Source organism: Vombatus ursinus, unplaced genomic scaffold (genome assembly GCF_900497805.2).
Source record: "Vombatus ursinus unplaced genomic scaffold, bare-nosed wombat genome assembly UNPS02009918.1, whole genome shotgun sequence".
In the NCBI taxonomy this organism is placed as follows: Eukaryota; Metazoa; Chordata; class Mammalia; order Diprotodontia; family Vombatidae; genus Vombatus; species Vombatus ursinus.
The window spans coordinates 7024319-7047585 of NW_020949696.1; the positions used below are offsets into that span (position 1 = coordinate 7024319).

At 44.7% G+C, this 23267-nt stretch overlaps 1 protein-coding gene across 2 annotated transcripts in view; it reads left to right on the forward strand.

Moving 5' to 3' along the window:
• The window catches only part of SBNO2 (strawberry notch homolog 2), a 225367-nt gene that overhangs the window by 103748 nt on the left and 98352 nt on the right, over positions 1-23267 (forward strand). For both annotated transcript variants that reach the window (XM_027853161.1, XM_027853162.1), the window contains exon 4: positions 4501-4624. In XM_027853161.1, the coding sequence (XP_027708962.1) occupies positions 4501-4624 (124 nt within the window). The remainder of the gene's footprint in view (positions 1-4500; positions 4625-23267) is intronic.

A 23267-nucleotide genomic window follows, 5' to 3' on the forward strand; every position in this document is an offset into this window, starting at 1 on the left:
GGGGAGGGATTAATTGAAAATTAATCAGCAGATAACCAAGTCATCCATGATGTGTTGTATTCCACATGCATAGTCAGTCAGTGCCTCTTCTGAAAACGCTGGGAGGTGCAGTCTCATAGCTCTTCTTTGGGGCCAAGTTGAGTCAGTATAATTTTATAGCACTTGATTTCAAGATTTTTGTTGTTTTTCTTTCCCCTTACGTTTTTGTAATCCTCATGCTTACTGTTTTTCTACTTTCTTCTCTTTGCATTTGTCAAATAACTTCCTATGCTTCTTTGTAGTTTTTGTTTTCATTATCTGTTATTGCACAAAAATATTCCATCACTTATATAAACAACAATTTATTTAATAATTCCCTAATTGATGGACATTTTCTTTGTGTCTTTTTAATTTATTTTATTGATTCTGAACTTATACACCCCACAATGAACATTTCTATCTACATAGTGGAACACAAAAAAGAGAAATGTATTTGAAAGTGAGTCTTCATTTTGTATTCTTTGCGTTAAAAAAAAAGTTATACACCCCATACTTTACTTTCAAAACTGAATTTCCTTTTGTTCTCTTCTGTTCATCTTTTAAAATGTGTTAATGGCCCATTTTGTTGGGTATGACTATTGCTTCCCCCTCCCCCCAAAAAAAACCCAAAACCCCCCCAAAAAACAAAAAACCAGTTAAGACCCCTGGTAACAAATAAGCATAGTCAAGCAAAATTCATTCACATAGTGGCCATGCACAAAAATGTATTTTTCTTTCTGCACCGTGAATCTATCACCTCTCTACTTGGAGAAGGGCTTCATTTTAGGTCCCATGGAAGTAAGATTTGTGTCATGACTTTGTTCGGAGTTCTTAAGTTTTTCAGAGTTGTTTTTCTTGACTGTGTTGTCATTATATAAATTGTACTTCTGGTTCTGCTTACTTCACTTAGCCTTAGTTCCTACTTTCCAGGAATCTTTGAAAAGGTCTCATCAGTTATTAAAGAGCAGTGAGTTTCCATTATATTTATATACCATGATTTATGCAGCCATTCCCCAGTTCATTGACACCCCATAGGTTTCAGTTCTTTTCTTTTTCTTTTTCCTTTGAATCCCTTCTTTAGGATTAGGAAGTTGTAGAAACAGTATTATTGTTGTTTTGCAACTTTTTCCTCCTTGGTATTATCTTCACTCTTAACCATTTCCTCCCTTTACCCATTCCCACTTATTTTATTGTTGAATTTTATATATTTCCACACCAAATTGTGTGTGTGTGTGTGTGTGTGTGTGTGTGTGTGTGTGTTGTTTAGCCTTCCTTTGTCTATGCCAGATGAATGGGATTTATATGATATCTGCCACTCCCACTCTTTCCTCTCAGTTTATATGTTCTTCTTACACACGCCAAATATGAGAAAAATTAAATTGCATCCCTCTTCTTTCTTTCTACACTGTTGTAATCTTTCTATCCTCCCTTTTCTTTCCTCTGTTTTAACCCTCAGAAAAGAACCAGTCTACCCCAAGATCCTCTGATTTTTTAATTCTTAGTCTTCTTCATTGTATTTTGAAGATGTAAAGGTTGTTATGAGACATTTGTTTCTTCTCCCCCATTAGAATGTTAGCCCTACCTCATTATACAGCCCCTTCCAGTTCAAATGAATTTACTTTTCTAGGTTTCTCTTGACTCTTATATATTTGCTTTATAGAGTTTATATAGCTCTGGTCTTTTCATCAAAAATACTTGAAAGTCCTTTGTTTTTCTATTTTTTCTCCCTGAAGGATTATACTCAACTTTGGAGTATAAGTTATTCTTACCTGTAAACCCATATCCTTTTCCTTTTAGAATATTGTATTCCAAGTTCTCCTTTTGTTTATTGTTGAAGCTACCAGGTCTTGTGTGGTCCTAACTATGGCTCTTTGATACTTGAACTCTTTTTCTGGATGTCATATTTTTTCATTGATGGGGAAACTGGATTTTCTTTATGACATTCTTGGGACTTTTCCTTTTGAAGTTTCTTTCATTTTGCTGTGTAGTTCTAATAGACCTGGGTAGTTTTTGTTTATCATTTCTTGAAATGTTGTGTCTAAGGTTTGGGTTTTTTTAATCTTGGTTTTTAGGGAAGTCAATAATTAACTTTTCTTGATTTTTTTTTTTTTGGCTACTTTTGGATCTACAGAAACTCGTGATAGTGGTTGGGATTTTCATTTTGCTCATTTCTGCAGCCTTTATGGGTTTTGTGGCAGATCTAGCATCTATCTCCTACCCTGCTTTTGGTTGGGAAGGTTGGCCCTGTTTTTTCTTGATCTAAGTTCCTTTCCTCAACCTTAGGTCCTGCATTGACTCATACTACTCATAAAGGGGCCTTCTAGATCTTTGAGGTTTAAAGCCTTGTATCTTCAGGGTCCTCTTTGGAGTCTTAGGGCCTCGTAGCCCTGGCATATCATAGGCCTTATTAGTAGCTGCTGCTTCTGGTGACATCTGTTGTCACTGTTGGTTTTCTGATCACCCTGGGGTTTTCTGGGGGACCCCTTGCTGCCTTCAGATGCAGAGGCTACATTTGTCTCTGGACCATCTCTGATCCTGCTAGGAGACTGATGGCTTGCTTCCCTAGATTTGATGGTACAGACTTTGATGAAAGCCCCTTCCTCATTGTCAGAGGGCTTTTGACTGGCTTTTTGTACAGTTCTGGGATGGAATCACTGTAGTTTCTCATTAAATTTCTTGATCATTATTTGTCCTGGTGTGAGTTTTATGGTTTTGCTAGAGTAGAGGTGGGGCAAGCAGCCATACTGACTGGAAGATAAAGATCTCCCTTGTTTCTAGTTCTTTGCTAATGCAGAAAGTGTTACTATAAATATTGTTGTGTATCTAGGACCTTTCTTTTTATCATTGACTTCCTTGGAGTATATGTAGCAGTTGCATCTCTGGATTGAGAGGTTGGACATTTTATTAGCGTATTTATTAGCATAATTCTTAATTGTTTGCTTTTTTTTTTTTAAGAGTGGTTGGACCTCCACCAATGGTACCTACAGCCTTAAGGAACTTTTCTCTCTAATGGGCAGGACAGATGTACGTAAGAATAGCTCTGATATCCTTAAGAAGTAAGTAAGTGTTAAATAGATGTCCAGATAGTATACTTTAAGAAATGTGAGTATAGAGAGATCACTTTCTATTGAGAGGTGGGGGTTGGAGAAATTAGTGATGGCTGCATGGAAGAATTGGTACCTGAGCTGTGCCTTGCAGGAAGAAAAGGACTTCAATAGATGGAGACAGTGGGAATTTGATGATGGTACATTCCAGGTCTGGGGGAATATTGCCTTCCCCTCTGAAGTCATCTGGTGTTTACTTTATATACTTCTTGTGTGTACCTGGTCATGCGTGTTGTTTCTCCCACTGGAATGGGAGCTCATTGAGGGCAAACTTTGGGATCACTTTTCTCTATGTTCCCCAGCGCTCAGGATAGTGTCTGGCACGTAAGTGTCAAACAGTTAGTGAATGTTTGTTGACTGATTGGTTGGTCAAACCTTGTGAGCAGAGGGATGGAGATAGGAGAGGACAAGACCAGAATCAGGGACAAAAGAGTGTTTCTGTTTAAGGAAAGCCATTAGAAGTGATTCTTTAAAGGGACCAGATTGTGGAACTAGGCAAGGGGAGCTGGGTGCCAGGTTGTAGAGAGCCTTGAATGCTGGGATCAGGAGTTCATACTGTGTTTGATAGATACTGGAGAGCCACTGGATGTTTGTGAGTAGAGGAGTAATGAGTTCAGAGGACTTGTTCATGCTGAAGATTACTCAGGCAGCATAGGGAGGATGGACTGCTGAAGACAGAGTTTGGAGGCTGGAAGATTCATTACGATGTGATTTCAGTTCTTTGGGAGAATTGAAAACCCACAGTAGAGTGAATTGCAGAGTTGGGCAGTCCGAAGTTAAATTTTGTAGGTAGAATTGGCAGTGGATAACTAGGGGGCACAGTGGATAAAGTGCTGAGCCTGGAGTCAGGAAACCTCCTCTTCCCGAGTTCAAATGTGGCCTCAGACACTTACTAGCTGAGTGACCCAGGGCAAGTCACTTAACCCTGTTTGCCTCAGTTTCCTCATCTGTAAAATGAACTGGAGACAGAAATGGCAAACAACTCCAGTATCTCTGTCAAGAAAACCCCAAATGGGGTCATGGAGAGTGGGACATGACTGAAAAACACCTAAACGACAAACAACAGAATTGACAGACCTTTGTAGCTGGATATGAGTGGCAAAATAGGAGGGTTAAGTAAGCTCTACTCTAGGCTAAATATTCTTGTTCTTTCAGCTAATGATCCTCAGACCTGGTCTTCTGCCATTTCCCATACTGGTCACCCTCCTAGATTCACCTCAGCTTGTCTGTGTCCCCCTTAAAACAGTGTTGGCCATTAATCATTGACCAGACTAAAGCTACCCATGGTGCACACACAGTGCCTTGATCTCTGGTAATTTTGAAAGTAGTGCCTTCAGGAAGGCCATCATAGTCACCTGTTTTTCTTTTCTCTCCGCAGGCCATATTTGACTGCCCCTTCCTACCCTTACTCAGATTCCATCAACAGACAACATTGCCTGGACACAAACTATGCATCTGTGGGCTCTGCCAGCTTCTTACCAAAAAATGGTGATTTTCCTCAGGTAAGTTCGCCCTGCCTAACCCCCAACACACACACCCCAGGATTATTTGGAGCTTTTAACCAGATTTGCCTTTTGCTTTTAGAAGAGATGTAGATGGTCCTTTCTGAATGCCTCCTGGGGCACCCATTCATCTTTTGGGGTCTCGTTTTTTACTCTTTGCTGGATGATTTTAATTGGTAGTGATGCTTTGGAAAGGGGAAATGAGACCTTTTCTTCAGCAGGGATGTGTAACTAGAGTGCTCAACAGGGCTCAGCTACTTCCTAGACTTTCCCCCTTGTGTCAGAGTCTCATATTCAGAGGCCTGGTTTGGTTGACCTTGTAGGGTGCCTAGGTGAGACGTCAGCATGACATCTGTTGTGCAGTCATATCCTGAAGTGATTGTCTTACTTGTCAAAGTCCTTCATGGATTGGGATCCAGTTTTAGATAGAGGAAGTGGTTTTTTCCCAGTTGTGAAATCTTCTCTGGAAGCTCATGCCATAGGTCAAAACCAGAGGGTTTGTAGCGTCAAGATGTAGTGGTCCCTGAACTTGTAATTTTGAATCAAGGCCCCAGGGTCCCATCCCAACACTTAGCATTGGAAGGGCAGTTGCCTGGGAAGAACGCTGCCTGGGGAAGTTGGAGCACCTCTCTTCTGTCTATTACCACCGATGTGACATTCAACAAGTCATTTATGCTGTCAGAGCCTCAGGAGCTTTCTTGTTCAAATCAAAGGTTCAATTCTATGACTTCCTGAGGTCTCCCTCTGTAATGTCTGGTCTTTCTCCCTCCCCATTTCCACTGTCACTGTTGTATTTTAGACTTCATGACCTCTAGCCTGGACTGTTGTGATAACTGCATCACTGGTCTTCATATCATTAGTATCTCTTCTCTTCAGTCTATCTCACATGCTGCCCAAGGAATCTTCTTAATACATTACCTCCCAGCTCAGAAACCTTCAGTGGTTCCATGATGCCTACAGGTTCAGCTACAAACTTTTAGTCTGGCATTCAAGACCCTCTGTAGTTTATCTCCAGACTACTTATCCAGCTTTATCTCAAACTACTCCTCTTTATGTTCTGTTTATGTCCTGATCTATATCTGGCCACTGGACCCAGTTGGCTCCAGAGGAGAGAGTGAGGCTGGTGATTTTGCACAGCCCTCCCTCCCTCACGGAAATCCAATTCACTGGCATGTCATGGCATCACCTCCCTGATGTCACGATCCTCTTTGAGAACAGAGGAAAAACAGAAGCAGCATCAGGCAAACTAAACTGGCTCGTTGTTTCCTTTTTTGCCTCCATACATTTGTGCATACCAGAAATGGACTGCTTCCATATCTATAATTAATTTGTTTTTACATCTCTTACATTTCCCAGATGAGGGAACCCACTCTCCTTCTCACTAGCTACTTTCAGAGCCCAGCTCAGGTGCCATCTCTCCCATGAAGACTTCCTTGAGTTCCTCTCAGAAGTTAGCCCTTCCCCTCAAGTCTCTCCCCCTACTCAGTTTGACTTCTTTCATGTAAGTATATCATAGCTATTTGCACACATAGCTCATTCTTCTACTAGCATAAGATTCTTTGGGGCAAGAATTGTATCATTTTAAAAAAAATTTATATCCCCAGCACCCAGCAAGTTATTGGTATCAATTCTTTTTTTTTTTTTGACGAGGCAGTTGAGGTTAAGTGACTTGCCCAGAGCCACACAGTTAGTAAGTGTTATGTGTCTGAGGCTAGATTTGAACTCAGGTCCTCCCTGACTCCAGGGCCTGTACTCTATCCACTGTGCCACCTAGCTGCCCCATTGGTATCAATTCTTGCAGGCCTCATACTGACATAGAAAATCATAGATTAACATTATCTTTGATGGAAGCCTCCTAAAGCTGACCCCAGCCCCAACATTCTAACTTCCTTTTGGGCCCCACCGAAGAGCAGACATGTCCTGATTTAACCACACAATCTGACTTAAGCACACCTCAGGCCCCCAGACTCAATCCAGCCACTGCCCCCAGCTAACCACTGCCCCCAGATCCAATTCACATATTTGGGCAGGTGTGTTCTTTTACTCAGCCACAGTCACATCATCCATTTTAGCCAAAGACAAGACCACAGTATCTAGCTATCTGTCTTGACCAGACAGGACCACAATAGCTAGCCAATTAGAAAGCAGCATGACCAGGATGTTTCACCACTGAATCATAGAAGGGACCCCTTTACCTAATGCCTTAACAAATCCCTCCTGCCTTTTTAATATTCATAATTTCTGTTGTGTGATCAGTGTCAATACACTATAAATTTGCCTGATTTGTCTTACTAAGCTGCTGGTTCCTTTTGGAACCTAGCCTGCTTCTGAAAGGTGTCAGTCTTCAGTAAATGCCTGTACTTGGATTAGAGGTGGTCTGACTCTGAATTCTTTGAGATGGTGCTGCCACAACACACCATAGAAACACAACATCTTCATTGCTTCGTATCTTTATTTATTTTGTTAAACATTTCCCGATTACGTTTTAATCTGGTTGGGCCACACTGGCTTGACATCTCTGTTCTGTGTAGTTGGAATATAATCAATGTTGGTTGGTTTGAGTTGAAGATAGATCTTCCCTCTGAGCCTCAGTTTACTCATGTGTAAACTGGGGATTGTACTGCAAGTACTGCATATCCTGCTGGGTTGTTCTAAAGAGAGTGCTTTGTAAAATTAAGGCATCTTATAAATGTGTTCATTGCTATTGTTTGCCCTGGCCCTGGCCTTGGACTGGGCACTTTCCTTCTTGCATCGTCTGCTTAACTGCTCGTGGGGTTTGGCTTATGTGGACATCAGCAGCAACCTTCCTTCTGAAGAGGCAGAAGAGGAGCATCATTTCTCACTGTCTTCCCTGCCTCTGTGCCCTCAAGTTCCCTAGCACGTTCATCTTCACTACTTAGAAAAACTAAGGACTTTCAGGCCTCACCATCCCCTCCCTACCAAGCTCTTAGGACTCCCAGCCCTTTCCATTATTGGCCCTCTAGAAACCCAAAGTAGGGTGAATTGCAGCGTGAATATGGATTTTCTTTTATGTATTGTCTGTCCTAACTAGAGTGTGAATTCTTTGGGTGGAACACTGTCTACCCTTTCTTCCCTGTGTTCCCTACTTGTAGCACGATGCTGGGCACATAGAAAGCACTTAATAAATGCTTTTTCACTCATTTAATTCATACATTTCCACAATACTTAATTGTCTGCCGGTTCCTCTTGCCTTTCTTTTGAGCCAGTGAAGTGGCAGCAGAGAGTTTTCAAGGAGGCACTCTGGATTTGGCGTCCAGGACATGTGAGTTTGAAGATGTGCTCTGACATTTAATAGTTCTGTGACAATCAATGGGCAAGTCATGAAATCTCTCCTCGATTGTGTTTCCTCATCTTTAAAATCAGGTTGGGCTAATCATAGCCACAATCATAGGAGCAGACATCTCTTTAGAGCTTGAGAGCTTGCAAAATGTTTAAATACATCATTTCATTGGAGCCACACCAACAGCCCTGAGAGATGGCATGCTGGGTTTGGAATCCAAGCACCTGCCTTTGCAGACTGGCCCTGTTACCTACTGCCTCAGTGACCTTGGGCAAGAGGACACTTCATCTCCCCTGACCAGAGTTTTCTGTGAGGAACTTTGTATTGTGCTGGAGATCCAAAGAAGGGCAAGAAGAAGCCCTGTCTTCAAGGAGCTTCCACTCTAGATGGAGCAGCCAGAGGATCTCTGAGGTCTCGTTGCACAAGACGGTAAAACTCCAAGGTGGGTAGGTGGCTCAGGTCCTCCCCAAGCACTCACTCCCGGTCACCCCCATGGTAGCCAGTCTGTGTCACAGGTCGAGGACGTCGTCTTCTCGCTCTTCTTACTTCTCTTTGTATTTTCCCTGGCTGCCCCCGTGCCTGGCGTGCTCTACCTCCTCCCCTCTGCCTTCTGGCTTCCCTGACTTCCTTCAGGTCCCAGCTAAGACTCCACCTTGTACCGGCGGCCTTTCCCCGTGCTCCTTTTTCGAGTCTTTTCAGTTTGTCTCCCGGATCAGATCCAGCATGTCCCTTCCCCCTGCAGTTGTTTTGGTTTGAGTCAGATCCCAGCATCACGTGACCCTGGTTGGTGGCAGAAAGGGCCCAGCTGTGGGTGAAGCGGCACCGGACAGCATTTCCCCTTCAGGGAACAGAAGGCGACGGGGAGAGGACATGCCAGCCTCGGACTTCCCGCCAGCGTGTTGAGCTTGTCCAGCCGTCATCCAGGCTGTGTCCTCCGGGCACCGGAGTGTGCTGTGTGTACCAGCCGCTTGATTGTGTTTCTGTTTTTCAGCATTCTCCCTCCTGATCCCCTCCTTAGTGTCTCCTTGGGTTGTTCCGTACTGTACTTCAGCCATGGCCCAGCCTCCTCATCTCCTCCTCTGTGTCAGGAATCCTTGGCCCTGATAGGCAACTAGGTGGTACAGTGGATAGTGGGCTAGGCCTGAGGTCAGGAGGACCTGAGTTCAAGTCTGGCCTCAGACATTTCCTGACACTGGGTAAGTCATTTAACTTCTGTCTGCCTTAGTTTTCTCAACTATAAAGTGGGGATAATAACAGTATTTACCTTGTAGGATTGTTGTGAGGATCAAATAAGATAATATTTGTGAGCTCTTAGCTCAGTGCCTGGTGCATTGTGGGCTCTATATAAATGTTTATTCCCTTCTCCCCTTCTCTGCCTTCCCTAGAACTGCCCTGGTAGTTCATTGCTGCCTGTCTGATGTAGGTAGAGAATACATGATATCAATGTTCACAGCCTTAGCCTACAGTCCCAGGGTGGGGAACCTGGGGCCTCGAGGCCACACGTGGCCTTTTAGGTCCTCAGGTGCAGCCTTTTGACTGAGTCCAAGTTTTATAGAATAAATCCTTTTATTAAGGGGAATTGTTCTGTGAAGTTTGGATTCAATCAAAGGGCCGCAGTTGAGAACCTAGAGGGCCACATGTGGCCTCGAGGCCGCAGGTTCCCCACCCCCGGGAGACCTTACCTAAGGGGAGGAACTCTCCTTTAAGGAAATGCAGTCAGGGGTTCTGGAGGCTGCTTCTGATGAGGCCAATCCTCGATGCTCAGAGCAAAGAGACATAAGAACCTGAGGATATGGGGCTCCTGTGATTATGTCTGGACTATCTTAAGATCAGATTTCGTGGCTTTGTAATATATCAGCCTCATATTCTCTGAAGTATGTTGTCTGCCAGCTCTTCTCTTCTGCCCCCACCCCTCTTACTGGTTAAATTAATTTTGGAAATCTTAGCTTCTTTCTTGTGTATGTGAAGGGAGGTGTGTCAACAGTACGGAGACAGAAGGATTCTATCTCAGGAGATTTGTACTGTGGTAGGACTGGGTTTCACTTGACTGTGTGCTGCTCTCTTCCCTCTCTCTGTACAGTTGGCCTGGGACTAGCCCAGAGCTAGTGCTGCAGTAATATTCAGTCATTGTTTTGTTTGTTGGCATCTGTCAAGCCCAACTGTGCAGCTGGGAAAGGTCCTTCCAGGTCATCTAAGGTCCCTAAGGATACTAAGGACAAGAGCAATGATATGACCTGCCCAGAGTTATACACAGACCGTACCAGCCACGCATTAGATGCTTACATGGTACCCGGCACAGGGCTAAGGTTCCGAGGAGGTGATCTCGTATTTCAGACAGCCCTACTGTTTTGGAGAGGGCCATGCTCCCTTCCTCAAACCTTGGAAACAGTCAGTAGTGACATTATCTTTGCATTTTCCTCTGATTCCCTGGTGGACAGGCTGACAGGAGACCTGTGCAGTGCCTTCTGCTCCTAGCTTCACTATTGCGTGTGAGTATTGGTTTTCTTTTCCCTTAGAAATGATGGACTCAGGTATATGACCTATGAACTCTTACCCTAGCAGGAGAATGTCTTCTGTGGATATGCATAAATAGCTGGGCCTCCATAGCAGTCAGTCAGTCAGTCAGTCAGCGAGCATTTACTCAGTGGCTCTCACGTGCTAGGCCATGTTCACATGCATCATTTCCCAGTTGAAAGAACAGCCAGGGGACCAGGCTCTGCCTTTCGAGTGAAGACTGGGTTAGTTTCTCTTTCCCCTTCTCTGTCTCTGTCTCTCTGTTCCCCCATCTCTCTCTGTCTTCCTGTGTTCAGTGTCCTCCGCCAGTGTTCCCTTCCAAGAAGAAATCCCAGTGGCTTCATTTTCTCTTTTAGTCTCTTTACACCTTGTTATTTAAAGCTAACACCAGCAGATATTTTTGTTTCTTCAGATGAAGCTGCTCTAGTCACCATTTCTGAATAGGTGGTACCTCCCAGAGGGGCTGCCACAATCCCTTCACCGTCCCCCGAGTCACAGAGGGCTGAATTTTAAGGTTCCTTCACTAGCCTAGTGACCTCAGGGAGATGAATGTGACTAAAATTCACGGTCTGGAAATAAAGCACAATGTCAGGATCCCTGCAGATCTCCTGGTGCCCAGGACTTGATAAATAATCCACAGTAACCCCAGCCTCCATTGATTCCAGTCTTCCTGCCCCTACCCAGGAGGCCTTTTCCCTCCTCTGCCTGATCTTCTTGCTTGAGTCACCCAGGGCTGCCTCAGCACTAAGGGTGCCCCACAGAGTCAGGATGTGTCATGGCTGGGTCAGCTGGCCAGTTGGAGACAGCTAGTCCAAAGGTATACTTGGGGACCTGCGTATGTATCCACATATACACACATCTCCTTTTTCCTGTGAATACAGTGCAAAGGAAAGATCTGGATCAATGAGTCCAAGTCATCAAGCATTCCTTAAGCACCTTCTGTGTACAGGTGATGGGAATGCAAAGACAGGGTCCATTTGCTGGCTTCCCTGGATCTCATAAAAAAAATTGCAACTTAATGGTGGGGAGTAATTAGATATGTACACAGATATTCAATTCAGCAAACACTTATTAAGCCCTTACTATAGACAAGGAACTACTTGAAATATGTAAACATAAGAAATAAGATTTCTTGCCTCCAGAGAGCTTCCATGGGGATAGGGCATATACAAAGAAAAACAGATTAAAAAAATATAAAAGTAACGCAATATGATTTCGGAGAGGTAGAGAGCATTGAGGAGTAGTGGAACGATCAGGAAGGCCTCATGAAGGAAGGTGTGACACCTGCACTCTCAAGAGGAATTCAAAGGGAGCATGGATTGTATTCTGGATGTGGGTGGCAGTAGAGGCAGAGGATATTTTATCATGTATGGAAACCAGCTAATAGGCTAGAGTGGGAGTGTGTGAAAGGGAATCAACTTGGCTAAGTAGGTGGGAGCCAGATTCTGGAGGACTTCTAACATAGCTCTGTAGAGGAAGTGTGGGAAAGAAGAGACTGGAAGCAGGGAGATCAGTTAGAAGGTGGCCGCTGTTGTGGTTGAGGTGAGAGGTCAGGAGGGCTGGAACCTGAATGAATGAAGAGAGAGGGATGGATGTAGGGGGTGGTGTGGAGATGGAATCACCAAGACTTGTCAGCTGATTGGATGTGTGGAGGAGCAAGGGAGAAGGAAGAGTCAAGGATAATTCTGAGGCTCTAAAATGTAGGATATGATGAGGAAAGGGGCAGCAGAAAGGGCCAGACCAAGTGTTACAAAAAATGTGAAGGAAGGATTACATGTCGTATCTGGCGTAAGATGACCTGGGTTCGAGTTATGACTCTGTCTCTGTACTGGTGGTAAGTTCACAGAACTCACCGGTGCCTTGTGCTTCTCATCAGTGAAGATGTCTGGTCAGATGGCCCCTCAGATCAGTGGGTTGTAACTTCCATTGCTGGAAAGACCTCAGATGCCGTCTCAGCCCACCCCCTTGTTTTATAGATGAAGACAGTGGCTCAAAGTCACATAAGATTGAGAGGCAGGATTTCCCTGTGGGCCTCTGACTCCAGAGTCAGCATTCCCTCCCCTAGACCATGCTGACTCATCCTTTTCCATCGCTCAGTCTGTGAGCCTCTGAATGTTCACTCTGGCTGGGGTGGAGCGGAGGATATCGGGTGAGGGAAGGCTTCATAAAAGAGGTTATACCAGCGCTGGATGCTTGAAAGAAGGAATTTTAACAGGCTAACATGTGTGGGTGTGGGTCCATGGGGGACAGCATGAGTCAGTGTGTGGAAATAGCTGGTAAGGACAGAAATGGCATGACAAGTAGTATGATTTGGTGTGACATAAAGCATGCAGCAACAAGTCACGTGAGTGATACATGGCTGGATTGTGGAGGGATTTGAATGCCAGGATCAGAGGCTTATAGTTTGTTTTGTTAATAATAACAATTAACTGGGGGCAGCTAGGTGGAGCAGTGGATAGAGCATCGGCCCTGGATTCAGGAGGACCTGAGTTCAAATCCGGCCTCAGACACATAGCACTTAACTAGCTGTGTGACTCTGGGCAAGTCACTTAACCCCAATTGCCTCACCCAAAAAAAAAAAATTAATAATAACAATAGCTGACTTTATAAAATGCCCTGAGGCTTGCAGAGCACTTTAAGAATGTTATCTTTTTAACCAATAACCTTGGGAGATAAGTATTTTTATTATCCCCATTTCACAGTTGAGGAAACCAAAGCAGGCAGAAGTTAAATGACTAGTAATTGAGTGAGGCAGGATTTGAGCTCAGGCCTTCTTGGTTCTAAGTACAGTGCATACAGGTCCTTTGCATCACCCATCTATTGCCTGATTTTGGGGTGGGGCCATGGGGAGCCATTGATATTTTTGGTAGAACAGCGTCTTGGTCCGAGCTGTGCATCAGGGATAGTTTCGAGATACCATGTGAAAGACTTGGAGGCAGAAAGACTAGTTGGAGAAGTTGTGTTTCTTTGCAAAATTCAAACATCCTGGATTTATGGATGCGTATTTAAAAGGCATCTTGTTGTAAAGAGAAACTTTTTCAATTCAATTCAACTATTGTGTGCCAGGCGCTATTCTAAGGGCTGGGCATACACATAAGGAAAAGAAAGACAGTCCCTGCCCTCCAGGAGCTTCCAGTCTGATGGAGGAAGCCAACACACAAGAGGAGGAAGGTGCCCTCCCCACATGTGGGCATTGTGGAGAAGTCAGAGTGCTGTTCCAAGTGGGAAAGGAGATGCTTTGAGCCCAGCTCCCTCCTTAAATGGAGGTCTGGGAGTTGCAGTGGGATGGCACGATGGGGTCTTGCAGGATGATGAGGACCCCTCCAAGGAGCCACTGCACCATGCTGCCTTTCTCTTCCTCTGACCACATGTTTCTCACTCCTTTTCTATCTATGTTCTATCTGTTCATAAGATTTGGAGCTAGGAAGGACAAAAGAGACCATTGCCCTCACTTCCTTCTTAAGCAGATGAGGACAGTAAGGCCCACGCAATGAATTTCCCAGAGTAATTCTAGTAAGTGGCAGAGGTAGGATTGGAACCCAAGTCTTAATATGAATTCACATCACCCAGGCCCAAGTGCTGTCCTCAACAACTGGTTGCTAAGCCCCTCCCTCTCAGTAGTCCTTGAAGGATTGGGGAGAATGGGCACAGTACTTTATGACTGGAGAAGGGCAGGTGTCTATTGTTTAAAAAGGGAAGGGAGTGGAGTCTGCTGGCTATAGGCTCATGAGGCAGACCTTGACTTCTGGGAATGCTCCAGGATATATTATTAAAGAAGCTAGTCTTGTATTGTAGGCAGAATAATGGACTTCAAGGCAGAAAAACCTAGGCTCTGATTCCCCGTCTGACGTTAGTTGCTCTGTGTGACCTTGGGTAAGTCATTTCAACTCTTTGTGTGTCCCTTAGGTCCGTCAGCAGGTCTTGTTCACCAGGTTAGAGATGGTTACAGTCTCCACATTGGCCGAGGGAATTCTCATCTCAGGAGTTCCGTTTGTTATCAGAGTCCCAGTGCCTTCTCAAAGGGGTAGTTTCTCACCAGTGTTGATCGGAACCGTCAGTTTGGGTGGTTAGATACTGTCTTCATCAAGAACGGTCCTACGTGGCCTAATTAGACAGTGGTACCATTAGATGGATTTGGAACTGTCTGAACAACTGGACCCAAAGGTTGGTTGTTAATGATTCGATGTCATCTCAGTAAAGGTCTCTAATGGAATGCCTCTGGTGTCCGTCTGTCCTTGCTTATGTGCTGTCGAGCACTGTTAGTGACTTAGACACAGGTGTGGGTGGCCTGCACGGTCATCAGATGTGCAGGTGGCCTCAGATTGGGAGGAAGGACAGCTAACCTACAGGATGACAGCCAGGAACCTGAAGAGGTCCTCCCAGGATTGGCTCAGGTGTGATCCACTTGAATCTCCCCTCTAGGTCCCCTACTCCTGGGAGGTGAGCTTTCACCTTCCCTTGCTGGGGCCCAGTCCTCTAAGCCACTTCCTTACTGTCTCCTTGTGCTTCTTCCCCACTTTCTGGCACCTCCTTTGTGTGGTGCCTTCCTCTGCGAAGATGAAGGCTCCTTGAGGGCAGGGGCTGTTAGACTTGGTTGTTTTTGCAGTCCTTTTGCTCAGCACTCGTCCTAACACATCCGAAGTGCTTACTAATGCTCTGCTGATCTGCTTCTTTGGGTGTCTCCCTCTCTCCCCAGTCTCTGTGTTTGCATTTCTCCCCGCCTCACTGTCGTTCCTCTGTCCCCTCCTTTTCCAGGAACAGGAATGGATGACTCACCAGCTCCCATCATGTATTTTACACAAGAGCTGTGGGCTCTGGGAGAGGATGAAATTCCATTTTATCCAGAATTAAAGTGGCCCGTCCGAACTGTGGGAAATGTCAGTGGCCTGGAGAGATAATCGTTACTCTTGGTGGAGTTTAGAAGTACGAATCACCGGCCTTCCCATAAACCAGCTTTCCAGCCAGCTCTTCCCCGGCTGTTGTTGAGGCCTTGTTAGAGCGCTTGGTTTTAGCTGACTCAGGGGCTAGAATCCCCTTGAGGGGGGGAACAGAAAGGCTTCTCACCAGAGAGCTTTGAGAAGACCGAGTGATTCATTCAGCTTTCTCAAGGGTCTCGTTGCATTGCCCAGCATTGTGAACTGAGGCCCAAAGGGTTTTTGGGCAAGCTCTCCCTCGTTTGGGAGCCAGCTCCCTGTTCAGCCTAGACCTAGACTAGACCTAGAACTTTGTAGCCAGAGTGTGGATTTGGGACAAGGAGCTAACCCTCTCCTTTGGCACGGGGTGAACTGTATTTGACAGGCATTTCTTGAGTACCTTTTCTGTACAGATCCTAAGCTAGGCTTTGTAGAAAATGCAAATAAGGCAGCTCTAGGGGTAATGGAAATAACCCTGGCCTGGGGACTGGCCTTGGCGCTACCTTTAATTCACTGTTTGACCTTGGGCTAATCCCATAATCCCTCTGGGCCAAAGTCTTCCTGCTCTGTAAAATGAGAGTATGGGTGAGATGATTGCCGAGGCAGGCTGTTCATCTCTGTTCTCACATTCCTTCCAGCTCTGAGATTTTGGGTTCTATGTTTTCAGGCCTTTTCCAGCTCCCTGATCAGGTACCTATTGCTCCAGCTACTTTTCGAGGTTCTGTCTGTCTGCCTGTCTGTGAAATTGTGTAATTGTTTCATTTTGAAATTCTGATTCACTCCTTGCCTTCACATGATTAGTAGTTGAGGAGTAGGACATAGGCTTTATTCCCTTTAGGTTCTAGACTCTCTGGCCCCAAAATCTTTAAAGCAGCAACAATCATCTGGCTTCTAATTGCCTCATATGAGAGTTTGCTCTAGCTGTGATGTCAAACACAGCAGCTTGGGGGACCTGGTTGAAGGTCTGAGAAGGCAAAAAAGGAGCCCTTCTCTGTGGAGCCCCTGGAGACAATCAGAGACCAGAAAATATGTGTCCTTGAGTCCTAGGAGATCCAACATTGGGCAGTTTAGGGGAAGCCCAGGTCTTATATCTGAGCTGCAGGAAGCTCCCGTTCTGACCAGGAAGGTTTTCTCCCACTCTGTGAAATGGCCTGGGTACTGCTGCGGAAGGAGCTGACCAGCTGACTGGAGGCTTTGAAAATATTGACATAGCTCTGCTTCGTGTGTCACAGGAGATAAGATAACGCTGTGTTTTCCTGCCCCCTCCTCCAGCGCATTGTGCTTCTCTCTGTTTGCTCTCTGTTCAGCCAGCCATCTCCACCACCATGGCCGGCCCCTGCAAGAACAAGCCCGCTTTTCATAAGCCGGCATTGTGACACCAGCTTCTCTGCAGGGGGACCACATTACTCATCTTGGTCTGTCACCTACTAGTGATTGTGACTCCAGTGGCCTTCCCACCCCCTCATTTGTCAAATCTTTTTCATCAAAGGTTGTTTTCTATCACTGGTGACAACATCCGAATGTTCCCATTCTGCTGAAATCAATCAAGAAATGTTTATTAAGTGCTGACCACGTGCACACTAAGAACTAGACCTGGAGTCAGGAAGACCCAGAGGCAAGGGACCCCTCTGAGCCTCAGTTTCCTTCTCTGTAAAATACCTATAGCACTTATCTCATAAGGTTGTTCTGAAGCTAAAATGAGATAGGACAATAAATGTTTGTCAACCTTAAAGCATTAGAAAAGTGTTAACTCTTACTGCTTTCTGTTTGTGCACACTTAGAGTGTCCAAAAATTGAGGAATATCAGAGGTCGTTTCATCCAGCCGCCTTCCTTATACTGTGCCTGCCACATGCTCACTCCCCCCCTCCTTCACCGTTCCCTAGTTTAAGGCAGCATGGTGTGATGGCAGCAGCCAGGGAGGTGAGAGTTCCCGTGCTGCCCTTGCAGTTAGAGTGGCCTAGCTTGTGGGCACACCTCTTTACTGTGCTGAACTTCACTTTCCTCATCTGTGAAATGGGTATAGCAGTAGTTACACTACCTACCTTACACGTGAGTTATCACATTAATATTATTGCCACCCCGGAGCAGTCGGTCCTCTCTTGGACAGCTGTCCTCGTTAGGATGCTTTTCCTTCTATCTAGTCGGTATTGGCCTCCTCGTCATAGGCTGGCGCCTTCCTACCTTTCCCCCACATCTAATGCCCCCTCCCCAAGCTCCACATCTCAGGGGCTCTGGCCCCTTTCCTGGGTCTTGCACACAATGGCTCCATGTACTTTTAAAGAGCAGGTTGTCCCTGGGCCCGGAATACTCTCACTTCTTCCCCCGCCTTTCAGTTTCCTTGGTTTCCTTCAAGACTCAGCTCCAATCCCAGCTTCTGCAGGAGGCTTTTCCCACACCCCTCCAGCTCCCAGTGCCTTCCCCTCTTAGTGACCCTTCATTTTCTCAGTGTTTTCTTTTATGTACCTGGTTATTTGTCTGTTGTCTGTCCAATTAGACCAGGAGCTAAGTGAGGGCGGGGACTGTGTTTTTGCCTCTCATTGTATCACCAGCCTCAGAGTTACTAGCCGTGTGACCCTGGGCAAGTCACTTAACCCTGTTTGCCTCTGTTTCCTCTTCTGCAAAATGAACTGGAAAAGGAGATGGCAAATCACTCCAGTATCCTTGTCAAGAAAACTCCGAATGGGGACATGAAAAGTTGGACACGACTAAAAACGACTGAACGACAGAAGTATCACCAGTGCTTAGCACAGTCCTTGGCACATAGTAAACATGTCATAAATGCTGGTTACAGACTGACCATGATTTCCTTTCACTGGTCCCGTTTCTTCCGCCTGTGGCCAAGTAGAACAAAATGATAAATATTAGAGGATGTCAGGATTCTGTGGGCCAGGGTGTTTGGGGGTACTTCTTTGCAAGAGGTTGGACAGGGAGTATGAATAGGAAATCGGTGGAGAAAAAGGGGATGCTCTTCCAGTTCCAGGGAACAGGACAGAGACACAGGAGGGGAGGAGGCCTCTAGGGCAGGTGGGGCGGTCCCTGTAGAGGAATGGGTGAAGGGTGTACTGGGGTACCAGATGGACGACCTTGAATACCACAGAACAGAGGAACTTAGGCTTCCCCTAGAAGGCATTGGGGTGTCTATGGAAGAATTTGAATAGGAGAGTGACATCGCCCCAGAGCTGGTCTGTGGGAAGATACCTCTTCTGGCCTATGCATGATCCAGGGGAGGCAGACAGACCAGCTAGGAGGCTGGGTCAGTGGTCCAGGTGGGGTCAGCAGTGCTAGCCTGGCCAGAAATATCCTGGGCTCAGTTTGAAAGCGTCTTGCCCTCGCTCACTACTGCTGCCCACCTGAGAATTTCTTCTTGCCAGCTATTGACTGGAAATACCAACCACTGGGTTTTGTCTGTATGGGAAATCAATCAGAAGTTCTATCGAATCCTTTTGGGGGTTGAAGTACACTCTCTTAAAAATATTTACTTCCTTCTTGCAGTAGTTAAAAAGCCTTATGTGATGTTCTAAGCAGAATTCCTGTCCTCAGATAGCATCATGCCTCTTGGCTTTTTTCTCTGTTAATCTCATATTAGAGAGAGAGAGATCTTATGTGAAAATCCTATCAAAGTTGTTTAGGAAAGACAGTGTGTCTAAGTGTGAAGGGCACTATGTTTGGAGACCATGGGCTTGTGCTCAAATCATGGCTGTGCCAGTTTCTTTATCTACAAAATGAAGAGTTTAAAATAAGTCCCTTCCAGTTCTATTATCCTGTAATCTATTTTGTGTCTAAAAGTCCTTTCTTGCTAGACATTTGTAATTGTAAAGAAACGTAGGTTACTAGCTCTGTTTTTAAGGCAGCTTCTGATTTCCTTGCATTCTTGTGTGTGTGTGTGTGTGTGTGTGTGTGTGTGTGTGTGTGTGTGTGTTCACTACAGCTCTGTTGTGTAAATTCTGGAATGGTTGGCGCAATTAGACTTCAGCAAGAGTTCACCAATTCCCCAGACATTTTGAAGTTATGGGGGAAGAAAAAAAGATTCAGGTTTATTTTGGGACTTGGGGGTAAGGGTGAGGTGCATGATGAGGACTGGAAAATTTGGGAGGGAACAAATATTTGTGTTTCCCCTTTGTTCCTGTTTTTGTCATTTTGGTAAGAGACCTTTTAGGACTCCAGGGCTGCATGGTAACTTCAATTCTCTCTCTCAACAAAAGTATAGTCAAGCAACACATTGTTTTTGTTGCAGTTGTTAGGTCTAGAAGAGTCTTCGTCGTTGTGCATCTGCAGCTCTCCACAGGCTTTCACTTCTCTAACAAGAGGGAGTTTGGATGTTGGACATTAGTCTTCTGGAGTCATCATTGAGCTAAAGTCTTTTAAAGTTGTATATATATATTATATATATATGTTATATATATATTTAAATATATATTATATATATATATATATATATATATAAAAAACAGTCGTCATTGTATAAATTGTTCTCAGCCTCCTCATTTTTCTCTGCATCAGTTTATAGAAATCTTACTTGTTTCTTGGATCTAGCCCTTTTAGGTAATCATCTTCCATTCAATTCTCATACCAAAATTTGTTTAGTTATTCCCCAATTAGTGGTTACCACCACCACCACCACCCTCCGCCCCCTTTTCCAGTTTTTTCCCACCATAAAAAAGGTTGTTGGAAATACATTTTTACATATAGGTCCTTTCCTCACAGCAACCCTGGGAGGAAGGTGCTCTTATTGTCCCTCTTTCACAGATGGAGAATCTGAGGCTTAGAAAGGTGAATTGACTTGCCAAGGATCAAACACTTAGTGTTTGAGATGGATTCGAGCCACGATCTTCTGGATGCCAAGTCTAACCCTGTACTTACTCAGAGGAGCTCCCTTTACCAGTGAGATTATAGTGGTGGATAAAAGCATATACACCTAGTTGTTTGTTACCCTTAGAAGGCCCTTCTCCCTGTGGCCCACTTCTGTCTGGGGACGTCCTCCTCGTCTCTGAATGTGGCACACGTGTCACCTGTTCCAGAAAGCTTTCCCACAGCTGAAAATGACTGATTCTCTGTCGCTTAATCTTATGGCACTTGAGGCAAGTAAACACACAGTTATTAAGCCCTTACTTACCCTTTGCCAGACCCTCTGCCAAGTCCTGAGAGTACAAATGCAAGCAAATACACAAACAGTCCCTGTCCTCAAGGAGCTTACATTCTAGTCCTTGTATATACTTAGTGCATTCCAATTTTCTTTAAACTTATTTGTTTGAGAAGTCATTTTATGCTCTCTCTCCAAGTGTATTTTCAACCCCTTGGATGCAAATATGTTTGATTTCTCTCAGTACAATGTCCAGAGGAGCCATGAAATCAGCGTTTGTTGGAAGAATGAGTTCTGAAGTAGGAAAGAAGTGTTAGTTGGAGGTGTCTTTCAGTAGCAGCAGAGTCTGCTGACTGGGCATGGCTAGGGCGCCTGGCCTGTGGATGAGGTCACTTTTTGTCCATGGCTTTCTGGCCCTTCCTCCAGAGTGGTTTTTCCCTGTTATTCAGCCTAAGACATGGTTCTCAAATCATTGCCTGGGTCCTTTTGCCAATTCTCGTCAATTTCAGGCCCTGCTGAGAACCAGTGAGTGACCTTTGGGCAGTAGAGTTTCCTGGGAAGCAAGAATTTGATTTCATTATAACCCGAAGGACTTTGGCATAACTACACTCAGTTGGGAGAAACATGTGCTCCAGAGACATGGCGTGACAGTGCTCTCTGATGGTTAGGGAAGGACCACAACACATCTGGCCATGATCCCAGGGAATCCAGTCCTGCATCGTCAGCGTATGGGCCAGATCGAGCTTGAAAAGGCCTGCCTTTTCTCCCTGCTCCCTGAGGATCTTACAGTGCAGCATTTTAAGGTTCAACGGAACTGTAGAGGCTAACTAGACTAACCTTCTGTTGGGTGTGGGGAGGGCACACTAAGACTCAGAGACAGGAAATGATCTCTTCCAGGAAGCTTGCCCTGATTTCTTCCAGCATCTCAGTTGAAAATGATTTATTCTGTCTCCTATTCTTACAGCCCTTAAAGAAGTCAAGTCTTTTTGTAAAGTCCCCCAGTTGAAAGGTGGCTGCTCTCTTGCCTCTGCCCCCCAGGGCCTTTTCTGTTATGATCATTTGCTTAAATGAGATAAAACAACATAGTCACAAGGTAGAAAGCTGCTGAGGTATTTTTAACATTCAAAGCTTCTTTCTTTCATGGAGGTGCTTGGCCTGCCTGCCCCCTAAGCCCTGGGTATTTTTGCAGAGTGACTCATGCCTGTTTGGGTGTTGGCACATAGGAAAAGAGGAAAACATTAAAAAATGCTAACACTCTGTAATGGCAAGAATGAAGAGTATATGTGTGTTCCGGCATGCAGATTTGAGCTGGGGACACATACCCTAGGCATAGATCAATTTGCACAGTTGGGGCAGTGAAGGAGGACTATCCTATTCTTCTCCCTCCAGGTGGGCAGTGAAGTTTTATTTCTAGATTCACAGAATGTCACAGTTGAAAGTTCTTAGAACGTAGAATGGAGAATGCCAGGCTGGAAGGAACTGAGAGCATGGAACATAAAATATCAGCCAGGAGAATTCTTAGAATAGAGAATGTCAGAATGAGAAGTGATTTTAGAATATAGAGTTTTATCGCTTAGAGGATCATTTAGTTGAAAATCCTTCTATTTGTCAGTAAAGGAAACTGATACCCAGAGAGGGGAAGTATCTTGTTCATTTTGATTTAAAATATTGTTCTCCAAACCTGCATGAACTGATGCAGAGTGAAGTTAGCAGAACTAGAAAAACCATTTCTAGAATAACAACATTTTAAAGATAAAGAGTGAAGAACTCTGATCAACACAGTGACCAACCTTGATTCCAGTTTGCCCATGATGAAGCACATGCTGTCCATATCAGACAGAGAGGGGATGGACTCAGGGAACCAATTGAGTCATATATTTTTGGGACATGAGCAAAGAGGGAATTAGTTTTTGCTTTACTATGCATGTATCTTATGTATTTTTGTTTTGTTATATTTAGTTTTTAGTTTTTATTTTTGGGGAAGGGAGAAAGATTTTTAATCATCAGAAATAAACTTTAATTAAAATTGTTCTCAAGCAATATTTATTTATACATAAATATGAAGAAAGTGGGAACAAAGGAAAACTTAAAAGAAAATAAAAAATAAGACTGAACCTTGGTGGGACCATTTTCCTTGGAGCTGGAAGGGTTCTTGTTCTACCCTCTATTCTTTGACTCTTCCGGACTCCTTACAGTTGAAGAACAGAGGCGCAGAGAGGCCACATTTTAATACCTCAGCATCCTCTTATCTTTAGAACATAGAAATTAACACTCAACCTCTCTAGGGACAGCCTGGAGCTTTGTATTCTCAGATATTTGATTAAAATGTTTTAAATTCCCAGAGTATTTTTTATCCAAAGAGAGGGAGCTGACAATGCCATTGTCCTCTGCCCCGATTAGACCACTTTAGGAATATCCGATCAAGTTCTAGGGAGCGTGCTTTAGGGAAAATAACATCAGGAGGAGGGCAACCAGGCCTTAGAATGATCCTTTGCAAGGTACTGGGGATATTTAGCTTTGAGAAGGAAGAGTTGGGAAAAGGAGACAAAATTGCCATGATCATGATATTCCCTTATTCATCAGGCGGCCATGGCATAGTAGACTTATTCTGTCCAGCACCTTAGGTCAGAACCAGGCCCAGTGGGGAGGTAGAGGCAAGCAGGCTTCAGTTCAGAATGAGCACGAACTTTCTAATACTTAGAGCTGTCCAAAAATGGAACCACCCTGTGTAGTTTCCTTTGATAAAGGGTCTGTCTGTCTATCTGCCTCTGTCTCTGTCTCTCTTTCTCTGCCGATAGATTTCTACTTCAGGTTGGCCTTGGGTTAGATGACCT